This window comes from Hyperolius riggenbachi, chromosome 9 (genome assembly GCF_040937935.1).
Source record: "Hyperolius riggenbachi isolate aHypRig1 chromosome 9, aHypRig1.pri, whole genome shotgun sequence".
NCBI lineage: Eukaryota > Metazoa > Chordata > Amphibia > Anura > Hyperoliidae > Hyperolius > Hyperolius riggenbachi.
This window is the reverse complement of record NC_090654.1, coordinates 139,859,224-139,879,972: the sequence shown is the minus strand read 5'-3', so window position 1 is coordinate 139,879,972 and position 20,749 is coordinate 139,859,224. Positions and strand designations below refer to the sequence as shown.

Genomic DNA, 20,749 nt, shown 5'->3' with positions numbered 1-20,749 from the left:
GCTGCTCCATCATCCCTCCTTCACAGACTTGCGTCTGTACAGCCTGGCCTAGCAATGTTGTCCAAGGGGATATCCATCCCCGACGGGCAACATCCATCAAAGGTGTGTACGCAGCTTTAGCTGCTCACGTCCACATCTTCTCTGTCAGGTATTTGTGTAACTTGATTTAAAATACATACAGACACAAAGAAGCACACTGGCAGTGGGAGCTAAACACCTCTAGGGGCGTACGTACAAAAAGGGCGCCCGGATAAAAAGGGCGCGGGGTGTAATCTCTAAATAATAATTAATCATTAATAGGGTTTATAAAAATAGTGTGCTATATTTCGTTTACAAATAATGTTTAACAAAATTATAAATCATTAAATAATGTTTATGAAATCGGAAATTGTGAAAACGTTAATCTTCCCTGTTTCAAAAGTTAAACTTATAATTACGTTTATTAAAAAAAACAATAATATATGTTTAATTGTTATAATTGTATATTATTGTGAATAACCTTCATTTATGGTTTGTTCTTATAATAAAATCTGAAAATATTCTTTATAACGATGATATAAATATAACTACGTTCGTAATAAGTGTTGTAAAACATTAGTAATTATTACTAAAATTTTACTAAAACTATACCTAAGCCTACTCTTACACAGAACCCATCCTGTACCTATCCCTAACCCCTAGACCCCCCTGTTGGTGCCTAAACCTAAGACCCCCCTGTTGGTGCCTAAACCTAAGACCCCCCCCTGTTGGTGCCTAAACCTAAGACCCCCCTGTTGGTGCCTAAACCTAAGACCCCCCTGTTGGTGCCTAAACCTAAGACCCCCCCCTGTTGGTGCCTAAACCTAAGACCCCCCTGGTGATGCCTAAACCTAAGACCCCCCTGTTGGTGCCTAAACCTAAGACCCCCCTGTTGGTGCCTAAACCTAAGACCCCCCCTGTTGGTGCCTAAACCTAAGACCCCCCTGTTGGTGCCTAAACCTAAGACCCCCCTGGTGGTGCCTAAACCTAAGACCCCCCTTTATTATGTGGATAATAATGTTTTACTAATTGTGGATGCAAAAAATATTTTGCAATTTACGTTACGTACTGATCGCTTTATTTTGTGAATAATAATGTTTTACAAACAGTAAGGGATAAAACTTTAAATAATGTTTTAATTAGTTAAATAAGATAAATATGTTTAGTATTTTTATAAACGTTATTCGGCACGGGTGTATTTTATAAACATAAATCACCACAAGCACACTTATAAATCATTAAAAATCTCCTGGCGCCGTTTGCAAACGTTATTTATGTCCTGCGCCCTTTTTTCCTGCTCGGCGCCCATTAAACGTTATTTATTATGAGAGTGAATGGCGGCGCCCTTTTTGTCCACTAGCGGCCTGCACCCTTTTTTCCCGCTTCCCCTCTAGGGTCTGTCTCCATTCTTTTCTGCGCAGGAAAACTGCAACCAATGTTAATCAATGCGCTAGTTCACAAGTGAATGCGTTTTTCACATACAGAAAAACAATTGACAGCAATGCAAAACTGTCAGATAACTTATAAATAAAAAACTGATACACAGAAAAACTGACAAGTGGAGACAGTCTGTTTGCTTTTGGACAACTTATAGGAAGTGATTTTAAACTTGGATCTGGGGGGAGGCAGGAGGGTAAAGTCTCAATATATAGACAAGATAAGGTAAAAAGACAGTGGGAGCCTAACATTATGGGGGGTGGAGAGGGGTGTGGGGACAGTGTAAAGAGTAAGGAGGTTGGTAAAACTTCAAGTAACCCGTTTAATGCAACCAAAATTGGAAAATGTGGTGGTAAAAATATAAAGTGCATGGTAACCAATGCTAGGAGCCTTGCAAATTGCTAATATGGATATTGGGAATGCTGTAGATGTGATATACTTGGACTGTGCAAAGGCTTTCGACACTGTTCCCCACAAAAGTCTGGTGCAAAAGTTGAGGATGCAAGGACTCGGGAAGAGTCTGTGTGCATGAATAGGGAACTGGCTAATGGACAGAAAACAAAGAGTTGTGGTCAATGGATCGTACTCAAAATGGGAGACTGTTAGCAGTGAGGTACCACAGGGGTCAGTTCTGGGTCCAGTGCTCTTCAATTTATTTATTAATGCCCTAGTAGATGCAATAGTGAGCAATGTTGCTATTTTTGCAGATGATACAAAATTGTGCAGAATCATCAACTCTCAGGAAGGTAGTGTCATATTGCAACAGGATATGGATAGGATGGCTATATGGGCACATACATGGCAGATGAAATTCAATGTTGACAAATGTAAAGTCATGCATTTTGGTCATACCAATGGTCTAGCACCATACAAAATAAATGGGATACAGTTGGGGACATCAAACTTGGAGAAGGACTTAGGAGTACTCATCGACAACAAGTTAAATAATCGTACTCGATGCCAAGCCGCTGCAGCTAAAGCTAACAAAATTTTGGGATGCATTAAAAGGGAAATAAAAACTCGAGATGCTAGCATAATATTGCCCCTGTTTAACTCTCTAGTAAGGCCACATCTGGAATATGGAATTCAGTTCTGGACACCACATTACAAAAAAGATATTGCAGTTTTAGAGCAGGTGCAGAGACGAGCAACAAAATTGATACGTGGGATGGAAGGTCTCACTTACCAAGAAAGGTTAGATAAACTGGGTTTATTTAGTCTAGAGAAAAGACGCCTTAGAGGGGATCTAATTAACATGTATAAATACATCAGAGGGCAATATAATAGCTTGGCGGATGAGCTTTTTGTCCCTAGGCCTTCTCAAAGGACTAGAGGACATAATCTGCGCATGGAGGAAAAACGTTTTAGCCATTTATTTAGGAAAGAGTTGTTTACAGTAAGAGTGATTAAGATGTGGAATGCATTGCCACAGGAAGTCGTTATGGCAAACTCTATACCTGCATTTAAAGGGGGCTTAGATGCTTTCCTTGCGTTGAAAGACATCCATGGCTACAATTACTAGGTAATGCCCATTGTACCATGCCTTGTAAGGGTTTTTCACCTTCCTCTTGATCAACAGGGATATGTGAGGGAGCAGGCTGTTGTTGTACTTTGTTCTCTGGTTGAACTCGATGGATGTATGTCTTTTTTCAACCCAAATAACTATGTAACTAATAACATGAGAAATTCATCACAAAAAAAAACAGATTCCACTAGCCAGTTCAGATGCTTATCTGACCACCAGAGGGGGCTTCAAGAGCATTTTCTAGCTTAGTTTTCAGCAGTGATGCACTGGGAGACATCTCAGAGCTAACTCCATCATGAATTATCGCAAATACTCGCAAACTTTTGTATTATTAATAAAAACACACAATCTTCAAACACACATTTTCAGTGGGTACTTACGTATTATACCGTCTGAAGAGTTTGGCAGTTCCTTGTTTAAGTTCTGTTTTCTCCACTACCAAGATTAAACTTTTTTTGAAAATCTGAAAGTCCTGGCTTTCCATTACACCAGGTCCTGTGTCAGTGTAATGCTCCGTTGCCAAGTTAGAGGGTTTTGAAGGAGGGGTGTCCCCTGCATCTTGAGAGGTGAAATAGGTGTATAGCTGGGCTTCTCCTTCATCTTAATAGAGTCTCCATCTCCGGCCAGTAACACACAGAGAGAGGTCAGAAGGGTGTATAGCTTGTCTGCTCCTTCTTCTTCTGTAATGAGACCCCTGCGACAGAAGATGACCTCCCGGGGGTGCTGCTGATCATGTTGGGTTTGTCCGGTACTTCTGCAATCACGCTTTGCGCAGCCAAGATGCAGGGGACACCCCTCCTTCGAAACCCTTTAATTGGCAATGGAGCATTACATTGACACAGGACAGTGTCATGGAAAGCCAGGACTTTCGGCTTTTGAAAAAGGGTTAAATCTTGGTAGTGGAGCAAACAAAACTTAAACAAAGAACTGCCATACTCTTCAGATGGTGTAATACGTAAGTACGTCTCAGTGTAATAAAAGTCTGGCAAGATATATGTAGTCTGTAGTGAACAGTGATCTGAAATTAACCTACACAAACATCTCAGTGCAGTAATGGATTAAAAAGGTATATCTTTGGAGTCAAACATAGTTATGACTTAGCAAACCGCCTAGTTTGTCTTGCAGTAATTTGCTGATAAGAAAACAATAACTAGAAGATACTAGAGCTGAGTACTCAATATTAGCCAGAACCACTGATCCCATCATACTTAAAGGACTTCAGTCGCGAAAATCTTAAAATGTAAAATATATGTATGCATTTAAGAAGTACGTTTCTTCCAGAGTAAAATGAGCCATAAATTACTTTTCTCCTATGTTGCTGTCACTTACAGTAGATAATAGAAATCTGACAGAACCGACAGGTTTTGGACTAGCCCATCGCCTCCTGGGGGTTCAGAGGGTTTTCTTTATTTTCAAAATGCACTTAGTGAATGGCAGTTGCTCCATCCAACTGCCAAAAAAGTGTGCAGCGAGCAGGGAGGCTGGCCAGCATCTTTGTATAAATCTTTTTCAGGGAATGTCTTTATAAAGGATAAAAGTCATGCTGAGAATCCCCTATGGAGAGATGGACTATCCCAAAACCTGTCGGTAATGTCAGATTTCTACTACTTACTATGAATGCCAGCAACATAGGAGAGAAGTAATTTATGGCTCGTTTTACTCAAGAAGAAACGTACTTCTTATTTGTATGTGCTTTAAATTTTAAGATTTTCGCGACAGTTCCTGTTTAAGTCATTCTCCCACAACAAAATATTGGACACTTCTTGCCTTGCTGGCTCCGGCTCAAACAGATCTGCTAATGGATACTGCTGGAGTTGGAAGCACAAAGGGGCTAACTACACAGTGGATTTTCTGCACTAGCTAAACTTTGGGAACTGGACCAGAGAAAAAGGAAACTTAAGTATTATTTTCATTATTTTATTCTTATACTGTGTTCCATTTGGTTTGTTAGTTTTTGTTTTTCCTGTAAATATTAATTTACCACTTTTATATTTTTTATGAATTACTGTATTTTAAAAACACATTTAATTTTTCCATGCCTTGAAGTATAGCTAAGCAATGAACCTTCTGTAGTTACTTTAAAACCTTTTGTCTTTACTACTTTGTTTCATTCTGTCATGATGAGAATGCAGTAGGTGTCAGACACTGCTAAATGGATAAAAAAAAAATCACAGCTGCAATGTTGATCTGATGTGCTTATACTATCTCTGCTAAAAACATATGGTAACAGATATTTTTGTGGTGTGGGCAGAATTAGTGTCTTAACATTTCCTCTGGCACCTTTCTTAGCTGGTTGGTACTTAGACTGATGTCCTAGAGATGCTAGAAAATATCTGCATGTAGGGTGAGGCACAGAGGGTTATTGCTACAATATCATTGTTGCAGACTTTAAATGATATGTGTACCTACAAAGTACTGTTCTCGGGGACCACACCTAGAGGTATCAAGGGACAAGCTCCTTACATATGTCATTGGGGAGTGTTTATTTTAAAGGTTGCCGTTTTATTCTTAATTGATATCAGCAGAAGACCTCTTCTCTGAAACAGAGAAGCTGCATAACACCTTCTAGCAGATGGAGGAAGCAGTGGCAAAAACAAACCCTGGATGGAGTGCTGCAAGTGATCTGTGGGGGGTGAACCGGTGGGAGCAGGTACCTGAGATCATTAGGACACTCACTGGAAGATTGAGAGGGCTCAGTTAGAGGGGAGTATTGCATGTGTTCCCAGGGCCCACCCACTGGATGCTGTGCCCGGCCACTAACCACCCCACCCCCGTGTCCGTGCATGAAGTGCGCTGTGGCGAAAAATGTGTTGGGCTCCGACACCGAAGAAAGCGGCATGCACAGCGTGATCGTGTGATGCAGCGAAAAGTGGGCATGACCATGGCATGTTGTGGGTGGAGCCAAATACTAGCAAAATACAGGTAGTCCCCGGTTAACAAATGAGATAGGGACTTGTAGGTCCGTTCTTATCCTTTATCTGTTCTCTTTTGTCCCTTTTTTTCTTCCTGTTCCTCTTTTGTCCCCCTCTGCCTCACCTCAGTTTGTGCTTCTTTTTGTGTCTCTCTGTGTGACCTCATGTTCCCGTCTCATCTCTTTTCTCCCTGTGCCTCTTTTGTCCTCCTCTTTTCCCCCTGTGCCTCTTTTATCCCCTTCTATCTCAGCTCATCCCCCTACCCTAGCCAGGTATAGGTGCCCCCAGTATAAGTAACCAGGTATAGGTTCCCCCAGTATAAGTAGCCAGCTATAGGTGGTGCCCCAGTATAGGTAGCCTGGTGTAGATGCCCCCAGTATAGGTAGCCTGATATAGCTGGTGCCCCAGTATTAGCTAGCAAGATACAGGTGCCCTCAGTATAGGTTTTCAACTACTGTATAGGTGGTGCCCCAGTATAAGTAGCCTGGTATAGTTGCCCTCAGTATAAGTAGCCTGGTATGGGTGGTGCACCACAATAGGTTAGCCAGGTACAGGTGCCCCCAGTATAGGTAGCACGCTATAGGCACCCCAGTATAAGTAGCCAAGTATAGGTGGCGCCCCAGTATAGGTAGCCAGGTACAGGTGGTGCCCTAGTATAGGTAGCCAGGTATAGGTGGTGCCCCAGTAAAGGTAGCTAGGTATAGGTGGTTCCAGCCCCAGTATAGGTAGCCAGGTATAGGTGGTTGCCCAGTATAGGTAGCCTGTAGCCAGATATAGGTGGTGCCCCAGTATAGAAAGTCCGCTGTAGCCGGCTCACTCATCTGCTTCCCATGTTCAAGCGCTGATGTCACTCTTCTCTCAGTGCTGGAACACGGTGTGCTAGTTAGTGAGCCACAGGCTCGCAACCAGCACATGCGGCCTTTCCAGCGCTTGGGGGGGGCAGGGACGGATCTAGACCAAGTTGTCCCAAGTTGCGCCTGGGGCAAGGTCAGATTTTGGCGCCTAAACTGCCATTCCCCATCCAAATTTTGCCGCCTTTTTAAGAATTCAACAAACTGCGCCTGGGGCAAGATACCCGCTTGCCCCCCCCCTAGATCCGTCACTGGGGGGGGGGGGAGGGGGCAGGGCTCCCAGAAGCCCTGGGCCCCTCACTGCAGTGTCAGTTGTCCCCCCCCCTGATGGCTGCCCTGTGTGTTCCCCTCTGAGACTCCTATGCCTTCAGAGTACAGTCTGGCTCCACCCCGGTTAAGTCCAAAACAGTACAGTGACTGCAACAAACATGCTCACCAATAAGTCTATGGACAATATCTACTTAATGTTATTTTAAAGAACCACTATAACGAATACAATTTAAATTTAACATATATATATATATATATATATATATATATATATATATATATATATATATATATATATACACATGACCTGTCTACCACTGGAGGATGTTGGTTTCCTGTAACAGCTTGCATGCAACTTGTTAAGTACTCGTCCCTCCCACTGCGAAGAAGTCAATCCTCCATGGGAGGGGACCTAACACTAACTAAATCCTACCTATGGGAGGGACGAGTACTTAACAAGTTGCAGGTAGGCACTCATCTGTTTAGTAGTGCTGTTCACTTCCTTGCAATGTACTAATTTAATTCATTTTCGGTCAGCCGCTCCCACTTAACAGCTTTGCATTTGGTGTATATGCAGAGCCTCTATTTGGGTTCAAGGTGCGTTTGCAGTCTCTGGGAGGGCTCAGCGCATCTCTGATCGGAGGCCATTCGGAGGCGGACTGGTGATGCGCTGATCCCACTTTTTGCGCAATTTTCAATTTTACTTGGTAGCACGCCCAGGCTATGTATATGCATAGGTGGGATTTAGTTAGTGTTAGGTCCCCTCCCATGGAGGATTGACTTCTTCGCAGTGGGAGGGACGAGTACTTAACAAGTTGCATGCAAGCTGTTACAGGAAACCAACATCCTCCAGTGGTAGACAGGTCATGTGTATGCTTAGTGTGTATTTTATCCAATAAGTGGGGCTTGCACTCTTTTGCAGGTAGGCACTCATCTGTTTAGTAGCGTTGTTCATTTCCTTGCAATGTACTAATTTAATTCATTTTCGGTCAGCCGCTCCCACTTAACAGCTTTGCTTTTGGTGTATATGCAGATCCTCTGTTTGGGTTCAAGGTGCGTTTGCAGTCTCTGGGGGGGCTCAGCGCATCTCTAATCAGAGGCCATTCGGAGGTGGCCTGGTGATGCGCTGATCCCACTTTTTGCGCAATTTTCAATTTTACTTGGTAGCGCGCCCAGGCTATGCATATACATAGGTAGGATTTAGTTAGTGTTAGGTCCCCTCCCATGAAGGATTGACTTCTTCGCAGTGGGAGGGACGAGTACTTAACAAGTTGCATGCAAGCTGTTACAGGAAACCAACATCCTCCAGTGGTAGACAGGTCATGTGTATGCTCAGTGTGTATTTTATCCCATAAGTGGGGCTTGCACTCTTTTGCAGGTAGGCACTCATCTGTTTTTAAGTAGCGCTGTTCATTTCCTTGCAATGTACTAATTTAATTCATTTTCGGTCAGCCGCTCCCACTTAACAGCTTTGCTTTTGGTGTATATGCAGAGCCTCTGTTTGGGTTCAAGATGCGTTTACAGTCTCTGGGGGGGCTCAGCGCATCTCTGATCGGAGGCCATTCTGAGGCGGCCTGGTGATGCGCTGATCCCACTTTTTGCGCAATTTTCAATATATATATATATATATATATATATATATATATATATATATATATATATATATATATATATATATATATATATATATACTGTACATAAAATGTACATTTCTCCCAGAGTAAAATACACTATAAATTACTTTTTTAACCCATGAGAAATGTACATTTATATGTATATATTTTAAATCAATTTTTCATGATAGTTGTCCTTTAAAAAGTAGAACTTAAAGGGAACCTGATGTGAGAAGTATATGGAGGCTGCCATATTAATTTATTTTCAAACAATACCAGTTGTCTGGCAGCCCTGCTAATCTATTTTGCTGTAGTAGTGTCTGAATTACACCAGAAGCAAGCATGCAACCGATCTTGTCAGATTTGACAAAAACGCCAGAAACACTTGATCTGCTGTATGCTTGTTCAGGGTCTATGGCTAAACGTATTAGAGGCAGATGATCAGCACGATAGCCGGCAACTTCTATTGCATAAAAGGAACTTAATATGGCAGCCTCTATAGCCCTCTTACTAAAGGCGTTGTTTAAACATGAACTGGGAGAGAGGAGGCTCATTAGGACCCAGAGCCTTCCCTCTCCTTAGGTAAGTATCTGGCTTATTTTTTAAGGACCGGTTCCCATTTACTTTAAGGCAATGATAAACAATTAACTTGTCACAGACAATTAAAGACTTTGCTCCTTCTCCAAGATATTTAAATAGGATAGACTGAGGGAGATGCTATAGGGGTATGACCCCGCTACTCATGCTCTTGGTGTAACTGTTCCAGCTGTGAAGTCATCACTGTCCCAGGTGGAGTTCTTTCACTTAAAGTGGACCCAAATTAAAAATACAAGATTTCAGAAATAAAATCTATTTTCTAAATTATAATAATAAATAGCAGTCTTTTTCAGCTGCATGATGACAAATATCAGAGCCGGCCTTTGGGGGGCAAGTGGGGCCCCGCACCTGAAGAGGGCCCCGCACCCTCTGCAGGAGCCTCGGATTTCTCCATGACAGTTTCTTGTCATGGTGCAGCAGGGCGGCAGGTGCGCTGCACACTGTGTGTAGCCATGGCCAGGGGGGGTGCTTGGGGAGGCTATAGCACCCTTTTAATTATCTGCAGCCGGAAAAGGAGTCCCAAATCCTGCAGCCGCCAAAGTACATTTAGCTAGAGCAGCTACAAGTGGTGTTCGGCGGCTCCTCCTCCCTCCCCACAGGCTTCTACACTAGTGTTGTCCGGATCATGAACGATTCGGATCTTTGATCCGAATCTATTTTATGAGTCGATCATCCGAATCATCAAAATGAGTGATTCGGATCGCAAAAGGGGCGGGGCCAGGAGCGACACGCCCCCTCTCAGCGGGCAGCGGGGTCCTGGAAGCAGAGCTGAGATGGATCGCTCTGTTGTATGGGAGGCAGCCTTGCAGGGAGACAGGTAGATGAGAGAGAGGGGACATGGGTGCCAATGCCAGATATGTGTAGAGCACACATACTGGCTGAAATGTGCTGCTCATTATAGGCTGGCTGTTCCGTAGTGCTGCACAGTGAACACATTGGAAGCTTTTGGCTCAGCACAGCTCAATAACTTTGCAGACAGTGTGATTGAAAGGCAATATAATCCTCCTGCACTCGGCACTAAACAGCTGCACTTATCTTTGGGGAATGCTTTCTTTCACTGTGCGACCTTTTCTTTCAAAGTGTACAGATGAACATATAGGTGAAATATATGTAAAGCATATGACTTCAGCATGTGGGTATTACGTGCAAACATTTCTGCTCTCTGCTCGTCCCTCCTCCCTTCTCTGTCCACTCCCTGCCCTCTGTCCATCTTCTCCCCTTCTCTGTGTGTCCACTCCCTCCCCTTCTCCTGTCCACAGACCTGTCCTGCTGTTCATTTCACCCCCGAATGCTTCCGGTAGTAAAATGATCCGAGATTCGGATCAAAGATCCGGATCTCTTCAATGATCCGATTCGAATCATCCGGATCATTGAAAAGATCCGAACTTCCCATCTCTATTCTACACTAGTGATGAGAATTCCGGCTCTTCTCGGAGAATCGGCTCTTCTGAATCGGCTCCCATTAAAGAGCCGGCTCTTCCGGCTCTCAATCGGCTCTTCATTAAATATCACTGGACACCACTCAGAATCGGAGTAAAAGCCCCGCCCCCGTCTCCATGACAACTCCAGACTGCTTCGCTGACTGCCCCAATCCCTCCAGCTACTGCTCTGCTCTGCCCCATACACACCTACAAGCTGCAACTACAGGACTACATCTCCCAGCATGCCTCAGCGCCCTTTATTACACAGCAAATCAGAGCTGTGTGGGGCGGCTGAGGCATCGGCTCTTTAAAAACTGAGAACCGGCTCTTGTCGTTCACAGCAAAGAGCCGGCTCTTAGAGCCGGCTCGTTCGCGAACGACCCATCACTATTCTACACACATGTCAGCGTCAAGCGTGCGTGCTTACGCTGACCTGATGTCTTTTTTCAGTGTGGCTGTGGCATGTGCGGGAAGAGCTGGAGGGAGAGATGCACGAGGCTTGATGGGGAGCTGACACACATTCCAAATGTGCAGCTTGAAGCGCGGGGCAGAGGAGGAAAGATGATCAGTCAGCTGTGACTAGGACAGGGAGAGCCAGCCTTGGAGTCTAGTGATGGGTCGTTCACGAACGAGCCGGCTCTAAGAGCCGGCTCTTTACTGTGAACGACAAGAGCCGGCTCTCAGTTTTGAAAGAGCCGATGCCTCAGCCGCCCCACACAGCTCTGATTTGCTGTGTAGTAAAGGGCGCTGAGGCATGCTGGGAGATGTAGTCCTCCTCTTGCAGCCTGTAGGAGTGTATAAGGGCAGGCCAGAGCAGTAGCAGGAGGGATTGCCCGAGCGAGAGAAGCAGTCTGGAGTTGTCATGGAGATGAGGGCGGGGCTTTTCCTCCGATTCTGAGTGGTGTCCAGTGATATTTAATGAAGAGCCGGTTGAGAGCCGTAAGAGCCGGCTCTTTAATGGGAGCCGATTCAGAAGAGCCGATTCTCCGAGAAGAGCCGGAATTCCCATCACTATTAGGAGTCGGAGACAGCAGCGAGAGGAACAGGCTCACCCACGCTGGTGAGAGGGGAGGAGGAGAGCGAGTGCCACTGAAGTGAACTTTGAAGAGGGGATGAAAGTGGAGAAAATGTGCTGCAGGTGTCTGTGGTGCAGACTGGAGTTTCTGGGAGCAGTGGTTCCACAGAGAAAGAAGGAAGGAGGCAAGCATGTGAGTGACTGCAGTGATGATATTTTTTTCTCAAATATTCTGCTTTATTTTCTGACAATCATGTCACACTTATTGTGTTTTTTCTATGGTCTGATTCAAATCTGTTATTGTAAAAATGCTCTTATTTTTTTTTTAAAGATAACTCACAAACACATGGTTTAATATGTTTTTCTTGCATTCTGTGCATCTCCGTATTCCTACCCCAGTGCATCTCCAACAGTATGTTCCCACAGTATGTACTAATGTCCTACTATATTGGATTTATGTATTTATATAGCACTGACCTCTTCTGCCGCACTTTACAGAGTACATAGTCATGTCACTGACTGTCCTTACAGGAGCTCATAATCTAATCCTACCATAGTCATAGTCTAATGTCCTACCATATTATTATTATTATTATTATGTATTTATATAGCACTGACCTCTTCTGCAGCACTTTACAGAGTACATTGTCATATCACTGACTGTCCTCAGAGGAGCTCACACTCTAATCCTACCATTTTCATAGTCTAATGTCCTACCATATTATTGTTGTGTATTTATAAAGCACGGTCATCTCCTGCAGCACTTTACAGAGTACATAGTCATGTCACTGTCCTCAGAGGGGCTCACAATCTTATGGTGGGAATACACGGTGCATTTTTGAGCTCGATTCATAATTTCCGACACGTCCGATCTCGTTTTCACGCTCGATTCCGCATTGGGGACAATGGAAAAGGATAAGGAAAACGAGCGGAAGATAAGAGAATCGCACACAGAATCGATTGGGCGTCAGAATCTAGCCGCAAAAACGCACCGTGTATTCCCAGCATAATCCTATCATTCATAACCAGAGTACCTAGCGGAAACCTACGCAGGTAGGGGGGAAAATACAAACTCCTTGCTGATGTTGACCTGGCTGGGATATGAACTGGGGACCCAGCGCTGCAATGCGAGAGTGTTAACCATTAGGTAGGTATGTATGTATGTATGTATACATACATACATACACACACACACAGCATATCTGTGTCTCTAGGCCCCGCATATGACACTCGCCCCAGGCCCCGCATACTCTAAGGCTGCCTCTGACAAATATAAAATATTTTACATTTATTGGAGGAACCCCTCCCTTCCTTTCATATTGCTGGGACAGAATCCGGCAAACTGGTGGAGTAGGTGGTGTCTGGCAAAGGAGGAATTGCTAATGGCTGCCACCTGTATAACCCTAGTTATGAAAACAGAAGAGTGAAAAGCATGCACTGAAATGTTCATAGGCTTGAAGGAGTGTTTATTTATCTTTGTATGTGTCAGAGCGGTGCATATAAATATTTTGGATTAAAACATTTTTTGGTTTAGGTCCGCTTTACATAGCTTGTCTCTGTGAGTCTACTTTGATGTGCAAGGCCATTGTGGTGTCTGTAACGAGTAAAAATGGACAGTCTTCATTGGATAGAGACATATGCTGCAGACTTCAGGACTAGGGACAATAGACCTGGAACAGAATAGGAGGAACAGTGGGCACCAGTATTCCTAGAGAGACAAGTATCATTTTCTCTCCATCAAAACATGTTATTTTGTAATTTAATGTTGCAAAAAAAAATCTTTCCATTTCAGTCTGAAGTCTGCTATCCATTTGTAGAAGTGACTGTAATCTGAAATTTGTATTTATTTTTGCAAGCATGGAATCAGTACTCTCTTTGTGGTATGTGCCTGCAAGAACATTCCGTGTTCCTGCATGAGCGAACATCTGCAGAGAAAAGTCGCTATTGTTACTTAGTTTCCTCATCTGCGCTGAGTGGTTGGCTGTAGCTTTAACACACCCATCTGACAATTTCTGTTAGGAACACTATGGAGTAGCTGTTTTGTATGTAAGCAAGCTAAATAATAATTGATAATTATTGTAATGTGTAGAGCTCAACTGTAGGCACTGCATTTTTATTAGCAAAAGTAGAGCTTTACTTTATACATTACCACTACCATACTGTAACTTCTCTATACATTGCAGCTGCCTGTATTTGACTTTAGACCTGTCCCACAGAAAGAGAATCTGACTGGCAGCACATGGTCAACATGAATAGTTTCTTATAAAGAGGATTTCAAGAAACTGATGAACAGCCAATAGTATACCAGAATACATGTTCCAATTTGGCATGAATATGACATCCTTCATACAAATGACAAATCAAGTGACTCAATAAAAAGGGTTGGGCTGTATACGTACTGTTGATGCCTTCTGTGTTTGTGATGATTCCAGAAGTAATGGCGTCATAGTACTGCTTGTTGCTCATCAATGTGTACATACCCAGGATGGCTGGAAGAGAGAATATAACAGTTGTAAAGTTCCAATAACCATGATTAGTGCATAACTTCTAACTGTCCATGTTTTGGAGCAACAGTCCCTTTTGGGAATCAAATTTCCCTGTCTTTTTTTTTTTTTTTTTGCCTCCTTTGTGCTTTAAGGGCCCTTTTCCACCAGCGCGTTTGCGCTGGCTGAATCGCAAAAACGCAAACCGCTAGCGATTTTACAATCGCTACGGTTTGCTTTTTAACATAGGAATCGCGGTAGGTCATTTCCACTACCGCGATTCGTTTTTGCCGGGAACGCGAACGCGCGGCGGAGCGATATTTGCCGCGATTTTGCTATGCAGTGCACAGCATAGCAAAATCACGGCCGCGAACGTCGGGGAATCGCCGGTAATTGCGATTCAGCAATCGCTAGCGTTCAGCGTGAACGCTAGCGATTGCTAGTGGAAAAGGGCCCTTAGGTCTGATTTACACACAGAATAATAAGTAGCTGCTGCAGATGATAAACCAGGATACATAACAAGTAAGTACCGTGTTTTCTGGAAAATAAGACAGCGTCTTATATTACGATGGGATGCGAAAGTTTGGGCAACCATGTTAATCGTCGTGATTTTCCTGTATAAATCTTGGGTGTTAAGATTAAAAAATGTCAGTTAAATATATCATATAGGAGATACACACAGTGATATTTAAGAAATGAAATTAAGTTTATTGGATTTACAGAAAGTGCGCAATAATTGTTTAAACAAAATTAGGCAGGTTATCACGCTATGTACGAGGCGTATATACTGAGGCTCAGATTAATCGTAGTCAAAAATGTAAGCTAGGGTCATACACGTGAGATCAGATAACTACGATACTCCCAACTGGCCAATCACCCGGAAAGCTGTACAGCCGGAGCGCATGGAGCTGTAAGGAGCTTGCAAATGGACAACATACCGGGGGAGCAGCGATACGGAAAGAGAGAGGAGTCCTGCTTGCGAGGCTACCGGCCGGAGCCCGCATGTGAAAATTAGAAAAGCTGCAGGACGCGTAAGTGACTGGACGCACAAGTGATTGAAAGCGTCTTTTGCGGCAGGTGGATAGACACTCTGAGATAACGGAGGGGACTGTTATAAACACATAGGAGGATTGACCCAATACACTTATCTATACGGATTTTATTGGAGAACTTTTTATGGGGAATTTTTATTAGAGATTCAGGTGGCTCCATGGTATGCATGACAGTGTGTATGGCATGAATGAAGTTATATTGTTCCACTTATTAAAATAAAAAATTTTTTAGAAAGTATATGCAGAAGGGGATATTGTGGAGTACTTTTGAAGTGACCTTGCATATGAAACCCTTTATGCTTATATGGTTTTAATTCCAAAGGATAGATATATATATATTTTTATGTATAGATAAATAAACTATCAATTATAAATTTGGATACGAGCGCTATTCTCTGTTTTTTGTCAAACGACTAGCTCAGTTTGACAGTTAACATAGTGTTTCAAGGTGTAAGGTTTACCATTGGGCAACATGACTGTCCTCCCCACCTTTATGAATTGACAATAAGGACAACCCCCACAGGTATAAGTTCCTAACACGATGCAATGGTGTCTGGGGTTGACCCCCCCAAAATGGTTTGTACTAAAGTGTCACGGAGGGATGTGGCCCTCCTGAATGTGACGATAGGACGCTCCGGGAACACATGACCTATAGCTGGGTCATTCTGTAACAAATACCAATGCTTCTGTAGAATGTGTCTTAATTTAGTATGTTGGACACAATATTTGGTTACAAAATGTAGATCCGATTTTTGTTGTTGAGTTTTACGATCAGGGCGTTGGATAAGAAGACTGGAACGATCCCTTCTCTTGACCCTGTTAAATGCCCGTCGTAATGTCACATCAGGGTAACCCCTACTGCGAAACCTAGCTCGCAGTAGGTTGGCCTGGGAACGGAATGCTTCATCAGAAGAGCAGTTGCGTCTAACTCTCATATATTGGCCAGTGGGAATCCCCCTGATCGCATGAGACGGATGGAAACGAGAAGCGTGTAGCAAGGCATTAGTCGCCGTCTCCTTTCTTAGAGGTCTGTAGTGATGTGACCCCTCTCATCACTAGACATACATATATCAAGAAACGGGATCGTTCTGCGGTCACATGTCATGGTAAATGCTAAATTACGAATATTGTTATTAAGTCTAGCAACAAAATTGTTCAAATCAGAGTCGGTTCCGGGCCACAGAACGAGGATGTCATCGATGTACCTGTGCCATGATAAAACATGGCACAGGTACATCTCCAAGTCCTCGTCTGCGAAGATGGAACGTTCCCACTCCCCCAGGTACAAATTGGCGTAGGACAGTGCACATGTTGTGCCCATCGCTGCACCTTGCACCTGGAGGTAGTGGGTCCCATCGAATACAAAAACGTTATTTGTAAGAAGCAATCTCAGAAGGCCCAGCAAAAAATCATTGTGTCCTTTTTCAGTGCATGCGCGTTCATTCAAAAATGTTGCTACTGCCTTGTCCACCACCTTCAAAAAATCCTCAGTTTTGTCATCTATAATGCCATCTCGCAAGGCCATGTCAACAAGCATCCCCAACTCCCCCATGGCTCGTGTCCATCTAGATGGGGAGACCCTCCGGTAGCACCCCGGACGACCGAGGAGATCAAGGCACATCTTGCGATAGTCGAAAGTGGTCATTAAGACCACGTTTCCCCACTTATCCGATGGTTTGAGGGTCCAATCAGTGTGTCCCTGCAGCCAAGTTAAAGCATCCCTTTCCTGTCGTGTCAAGTTAGTTAGAAGCGGTCAACCCCGAGACGTCAAGGCGTGTAACATCACGTTCCACTGCCCTGATAAAAGCTCTAAGACCAGCATTGGTGGTAAGTGGTGGGAACCTCTTCGACTTGTTACGAAATTTAGAATTTAATTGAGCATAGGAAGGGCCAGTATACAGGTAGCCAGGTATTATCAGATCCTCCTCTACCTGTTGGGTCCAGCAATGTAGCCTCACCATCACCCTCAGCATATACATCTTCCAGATCCTGCAAAGCAGCAAGATCATCATCTGTCCACTCCACCGACGAACTGTCTTCTTGTGGAGCCGGTTCTCTACCCTGAAATGACTTAAATAGGGCTTTCCGACAAAAGAGTTGCAGATCTACAATGAATCCAAATTTATCAAGATTCTGTTCGGGACAAAAGCCCAGACCTTTCTGTAATAATGACTCAACTGCTCTGGGTAGTTGGCATCCCGTAAGATTAATAACCTGTAATCCCTCCTCGGTGGGGTACGTTCTCACGTTGGCTGACCCCTGGAGGACAGAAATGTTGTCCCTCAGAGGTTGCTCAATCATAAAAAATTGCCAGATGCTGAGGATGAAGATGAGGCGTCGGCTCCCGAATAATTGGCTATTGGACCACATCCTGCCCCTGAATTTTCACCTGTATGAGATTCCTCAGTGTCTGGCTTCCTCTTGTTTTTATTATCCTGTATGTTTTTCTTTTTACTCTGGTTTAATGATCTCAAAGGATATCGGGGTTTAGTTTGTTGTTTATCAGGATTATCTCCAACAGGTTGAGGCTGAGATTCCTCACCGCTCACAACAGAGTCAGATTCACCGCTCGTTGGAGTTGGTTTAGGAGGTTTACCCCTTGGTGCAGGTTTTCTCGGTCTAGTCTCCCAGCGATAAGCAGTACCGATTTTATATGCCAAACGATCAGCATTAATTTTGCGATCTTTGGCAATAATCAATTCTCGGTTATATTTTTTGATGTGAGCAGTGAGTGACTCGTTCCTCTTTCCATAGAGAGAATCTTTGGAGAAACCGCTAAGTTCAACCGTGATCTTTTTAATCTCGGCTTCTACTTCACCCAATTCTATCTCATCTAGTTCTGTCAATAAAGTCAGGCATACCTGTGCACAATTGTCAAAATTGTTTTCCCATTTTTTCTTAAAATCTGGAGTGATATTTTTTCGATGGGGAAAAATTCGAGTCCTCAACCATGCCGGTGCAAAATGTTCATCAGAATAGATTTTATTGTACTTCACATTCCACCACAGCCTCGAAACAGTTTGACAGCGTGTCAGCTGACACTAAACCCTCCTGCATCCAGGGAATAGGATGGGCACCTGCCGGTAGACGCCGTCTAGTCATGTCACAAGGGACTCCCTGAGCGTCCTGTTTAACATGGACGGCGGGGGGCGGAGCAAGAGGAAGAGCATCGCAGCGAAGAGGAAGTGCCAGGACGTGTGTGCGAGGCCGCCAAGGATGGGACACCGTGGGAGCCAGCAGGTAAGTTCCTTAAATTACCTAACCCTCCCCCCCGAGGAGTGGCCTCTGGACACTCCAAATGACTTTTATCAGGATGTTCAAAAAAAATGTCTTGACCAGTTCATCAGCATGTACCTGATGAGCAGGCACCCAAGATCTTTCCTCAGGCCCATAACCTCTCCAGTCAATCAGAAACGGCAGAGAGTTACAAATCCTATGACAATCTAATATTTTTTCAATCTCATACTCAGGTTCTTCGTCAACCTCCACAGGAGCAGGAGGAGTAGAACCCTGAATAATGTTAACTGCTGGTTTTAACAATGAAACATGAAAATAATTAACTACCCATAAGGATTGAGGCAAAGTGACCGATAAGTGACTCTATTAATCTTTTCAAGGACTGGGTATGGTCCTATAAATCTGGGACCCAACTTAGAGGATGGTTGACACAGAGGAATATTACAAGTGGAGACCCACACTAGGTCCCCTGGACGAAACTCAAATTCTGGGGAATGGTGCTGATCAGCATAATTATTTTGTTGTGCGCCACTGCCTTCTTTAAATTCAACTGAACTTGTGTCCAAACAGAATTCATATGCGAGACCCAATCCTCCAGAGCCGGGAAAGAAGAAGGTGAAGTCGACAAGGAAGAAAACTTGGGATTCTGACCAGTAACTACCTGAAAAGGTGAATATTTTCTAGACAAATTACAAAGATTATTAAAAGAGAATTCTGCGAACTGCAGAAACTCAGCCCAAGATTCCTGATAGTCAGACACAAAGCAATGCAAATATTGTTCCAACGTCTGATTGGTCCTTTCAGTCTGGCCATTCGTCTCAGGATGAAATCCCGAGGAAAAAGACGGTGGCAGACGGTGGCAGAAAGCACGGCAGAACTGCGAAACGAATTGCACTCCCCTATCAGACACAATATTCTCTGGAATTCCATGTAGGCGAAAAACATGCTTGATAAATAAGTCGGCTAAGATCTTAGTGGAAGGCAGCCTACACAAGGGAACAAAATGTGCCATCTTGCTGAACCTGTCTACTATCACCCAGATTACAGTGTTTCCTTCCGAGGGGGGTAGATCCACCACAAAATCCATAGATAGGTGAGTCCATGGCTTCTGTGGAATGGGAAGTGGCAAAAGATTACCCCTCAGAGCAACTTGTGAAGCTTTGCTTCGAGCACACACTGCAGCCTTGCAGTCCTCGTTTAGAGAGGGCCACTAAACATGGCGTGACAATAAGTCAAATGTTTTCGTTTCACCTGGATGGCCTGACAATTTTGAATCATGAAATTGCTCAAGAACCAGCAACTTAAGGTGAATTGGCACAAACAAAACATCAGGAGGTTTTTCCGGAGGGCAGTCCTCCTGAAAAGGCATTAAAGTCTCAGAGAGGTCTGGAGAAAGAGCAGTACTGGTATCCGCAACCACACAATGTCTTGGTAGTATGGATTCTGGAGGCACCGGTTGAAACGTTTCTGGTTCGAAACATCGGGAGACAACATCAGCTTTCACGTTTTTGGTACCTGGCTTATACGTTATAACAAAATTAAAACGAGAGAAGAACAGCGCCCACCGTGCCTGTCTGGGATTGAGTCTCTTAGCTCCTTCAATATACTCCAGATTCTTGTGATCAGTATAGACCGTAACGGGATGCTCAGCACCCTCCAACCAGTGTCTCCATTCCTCAAATGCCATCTTTACTGCCAACAGTTCCCTATTCCCTATATCATAATTCTTTTCTGCAGAGGAGAATTTCCTAGAAAAGAAAGCAGAGATATGCAAACGTTCAGGTTGGCCAGAGTATTGGGAGAGAACTGCTCCCCCACCAATCTCAGAGGCATCAACCTTAACAAAAAAAAGTTAACAGGACATTAGGATGTACCAAGACTGGCGCGGAACAAAAGGCGACCTTGAGTGCTAAAAGGCATCACTCACAAGCCTTAGGAGACCAATTGGATGGATCTGCATATTTCTTTGTTAGATCTGTAAGAGGGGCCACCAGTGTGGAGAAATTCTTAGTGAATTTTCGGTAAAAATTGGCAAAGCCCAGGAATCACTGGAGAGATTTTAGACCCCTGGGCTGTGGCCAATCCAAAACTGCGGTCAGTTTTGCATGATCCATAGAGAGACCAGTATCTGAGATTATGTTTCCTAGGAATGGAACCTGAGTGACCTCAAAAATACATTTCTCAATTTTGGCATACAATGAATTTTCTCTATAATTTCTGTAAGACTTTACATGACTTCGGTACTCGGATAATGAGACAGAGTAAATTAGAATATCGTCAAGATATACTACGACAAATTTGTCTAAAAAGGCTCTAAA

At 43.8% G+C, this 20,749-nt stretch overlaps 1 protein-coding gene across 3 annotated transcripts in view; it reads right to left on the bottom strand.

Annotated features, from left to right (window-relative positions):
* Positions 1 to 20,749, bottom strand: part of TMOD4 (tropomodulin 4) — a 172,677-nt gene that overhangs the window by 52,368 nt on the left and 99,560 nt on the right. For all 3 annotated transcript variants that reach the window (XM_068253578.1, XM_068253579.1, XM_068253577.1), the window contains exon 5: positions 14,059 to 14,148. In XM_068253578.1, coding sequence (XP_068109679.1) covers positions 14,059 to 14,148 — 90 coding nt within the window. The remainder of the gene's footprint in view (positions 1 to 14,058; positions 14,149 to 20,749) is intronic.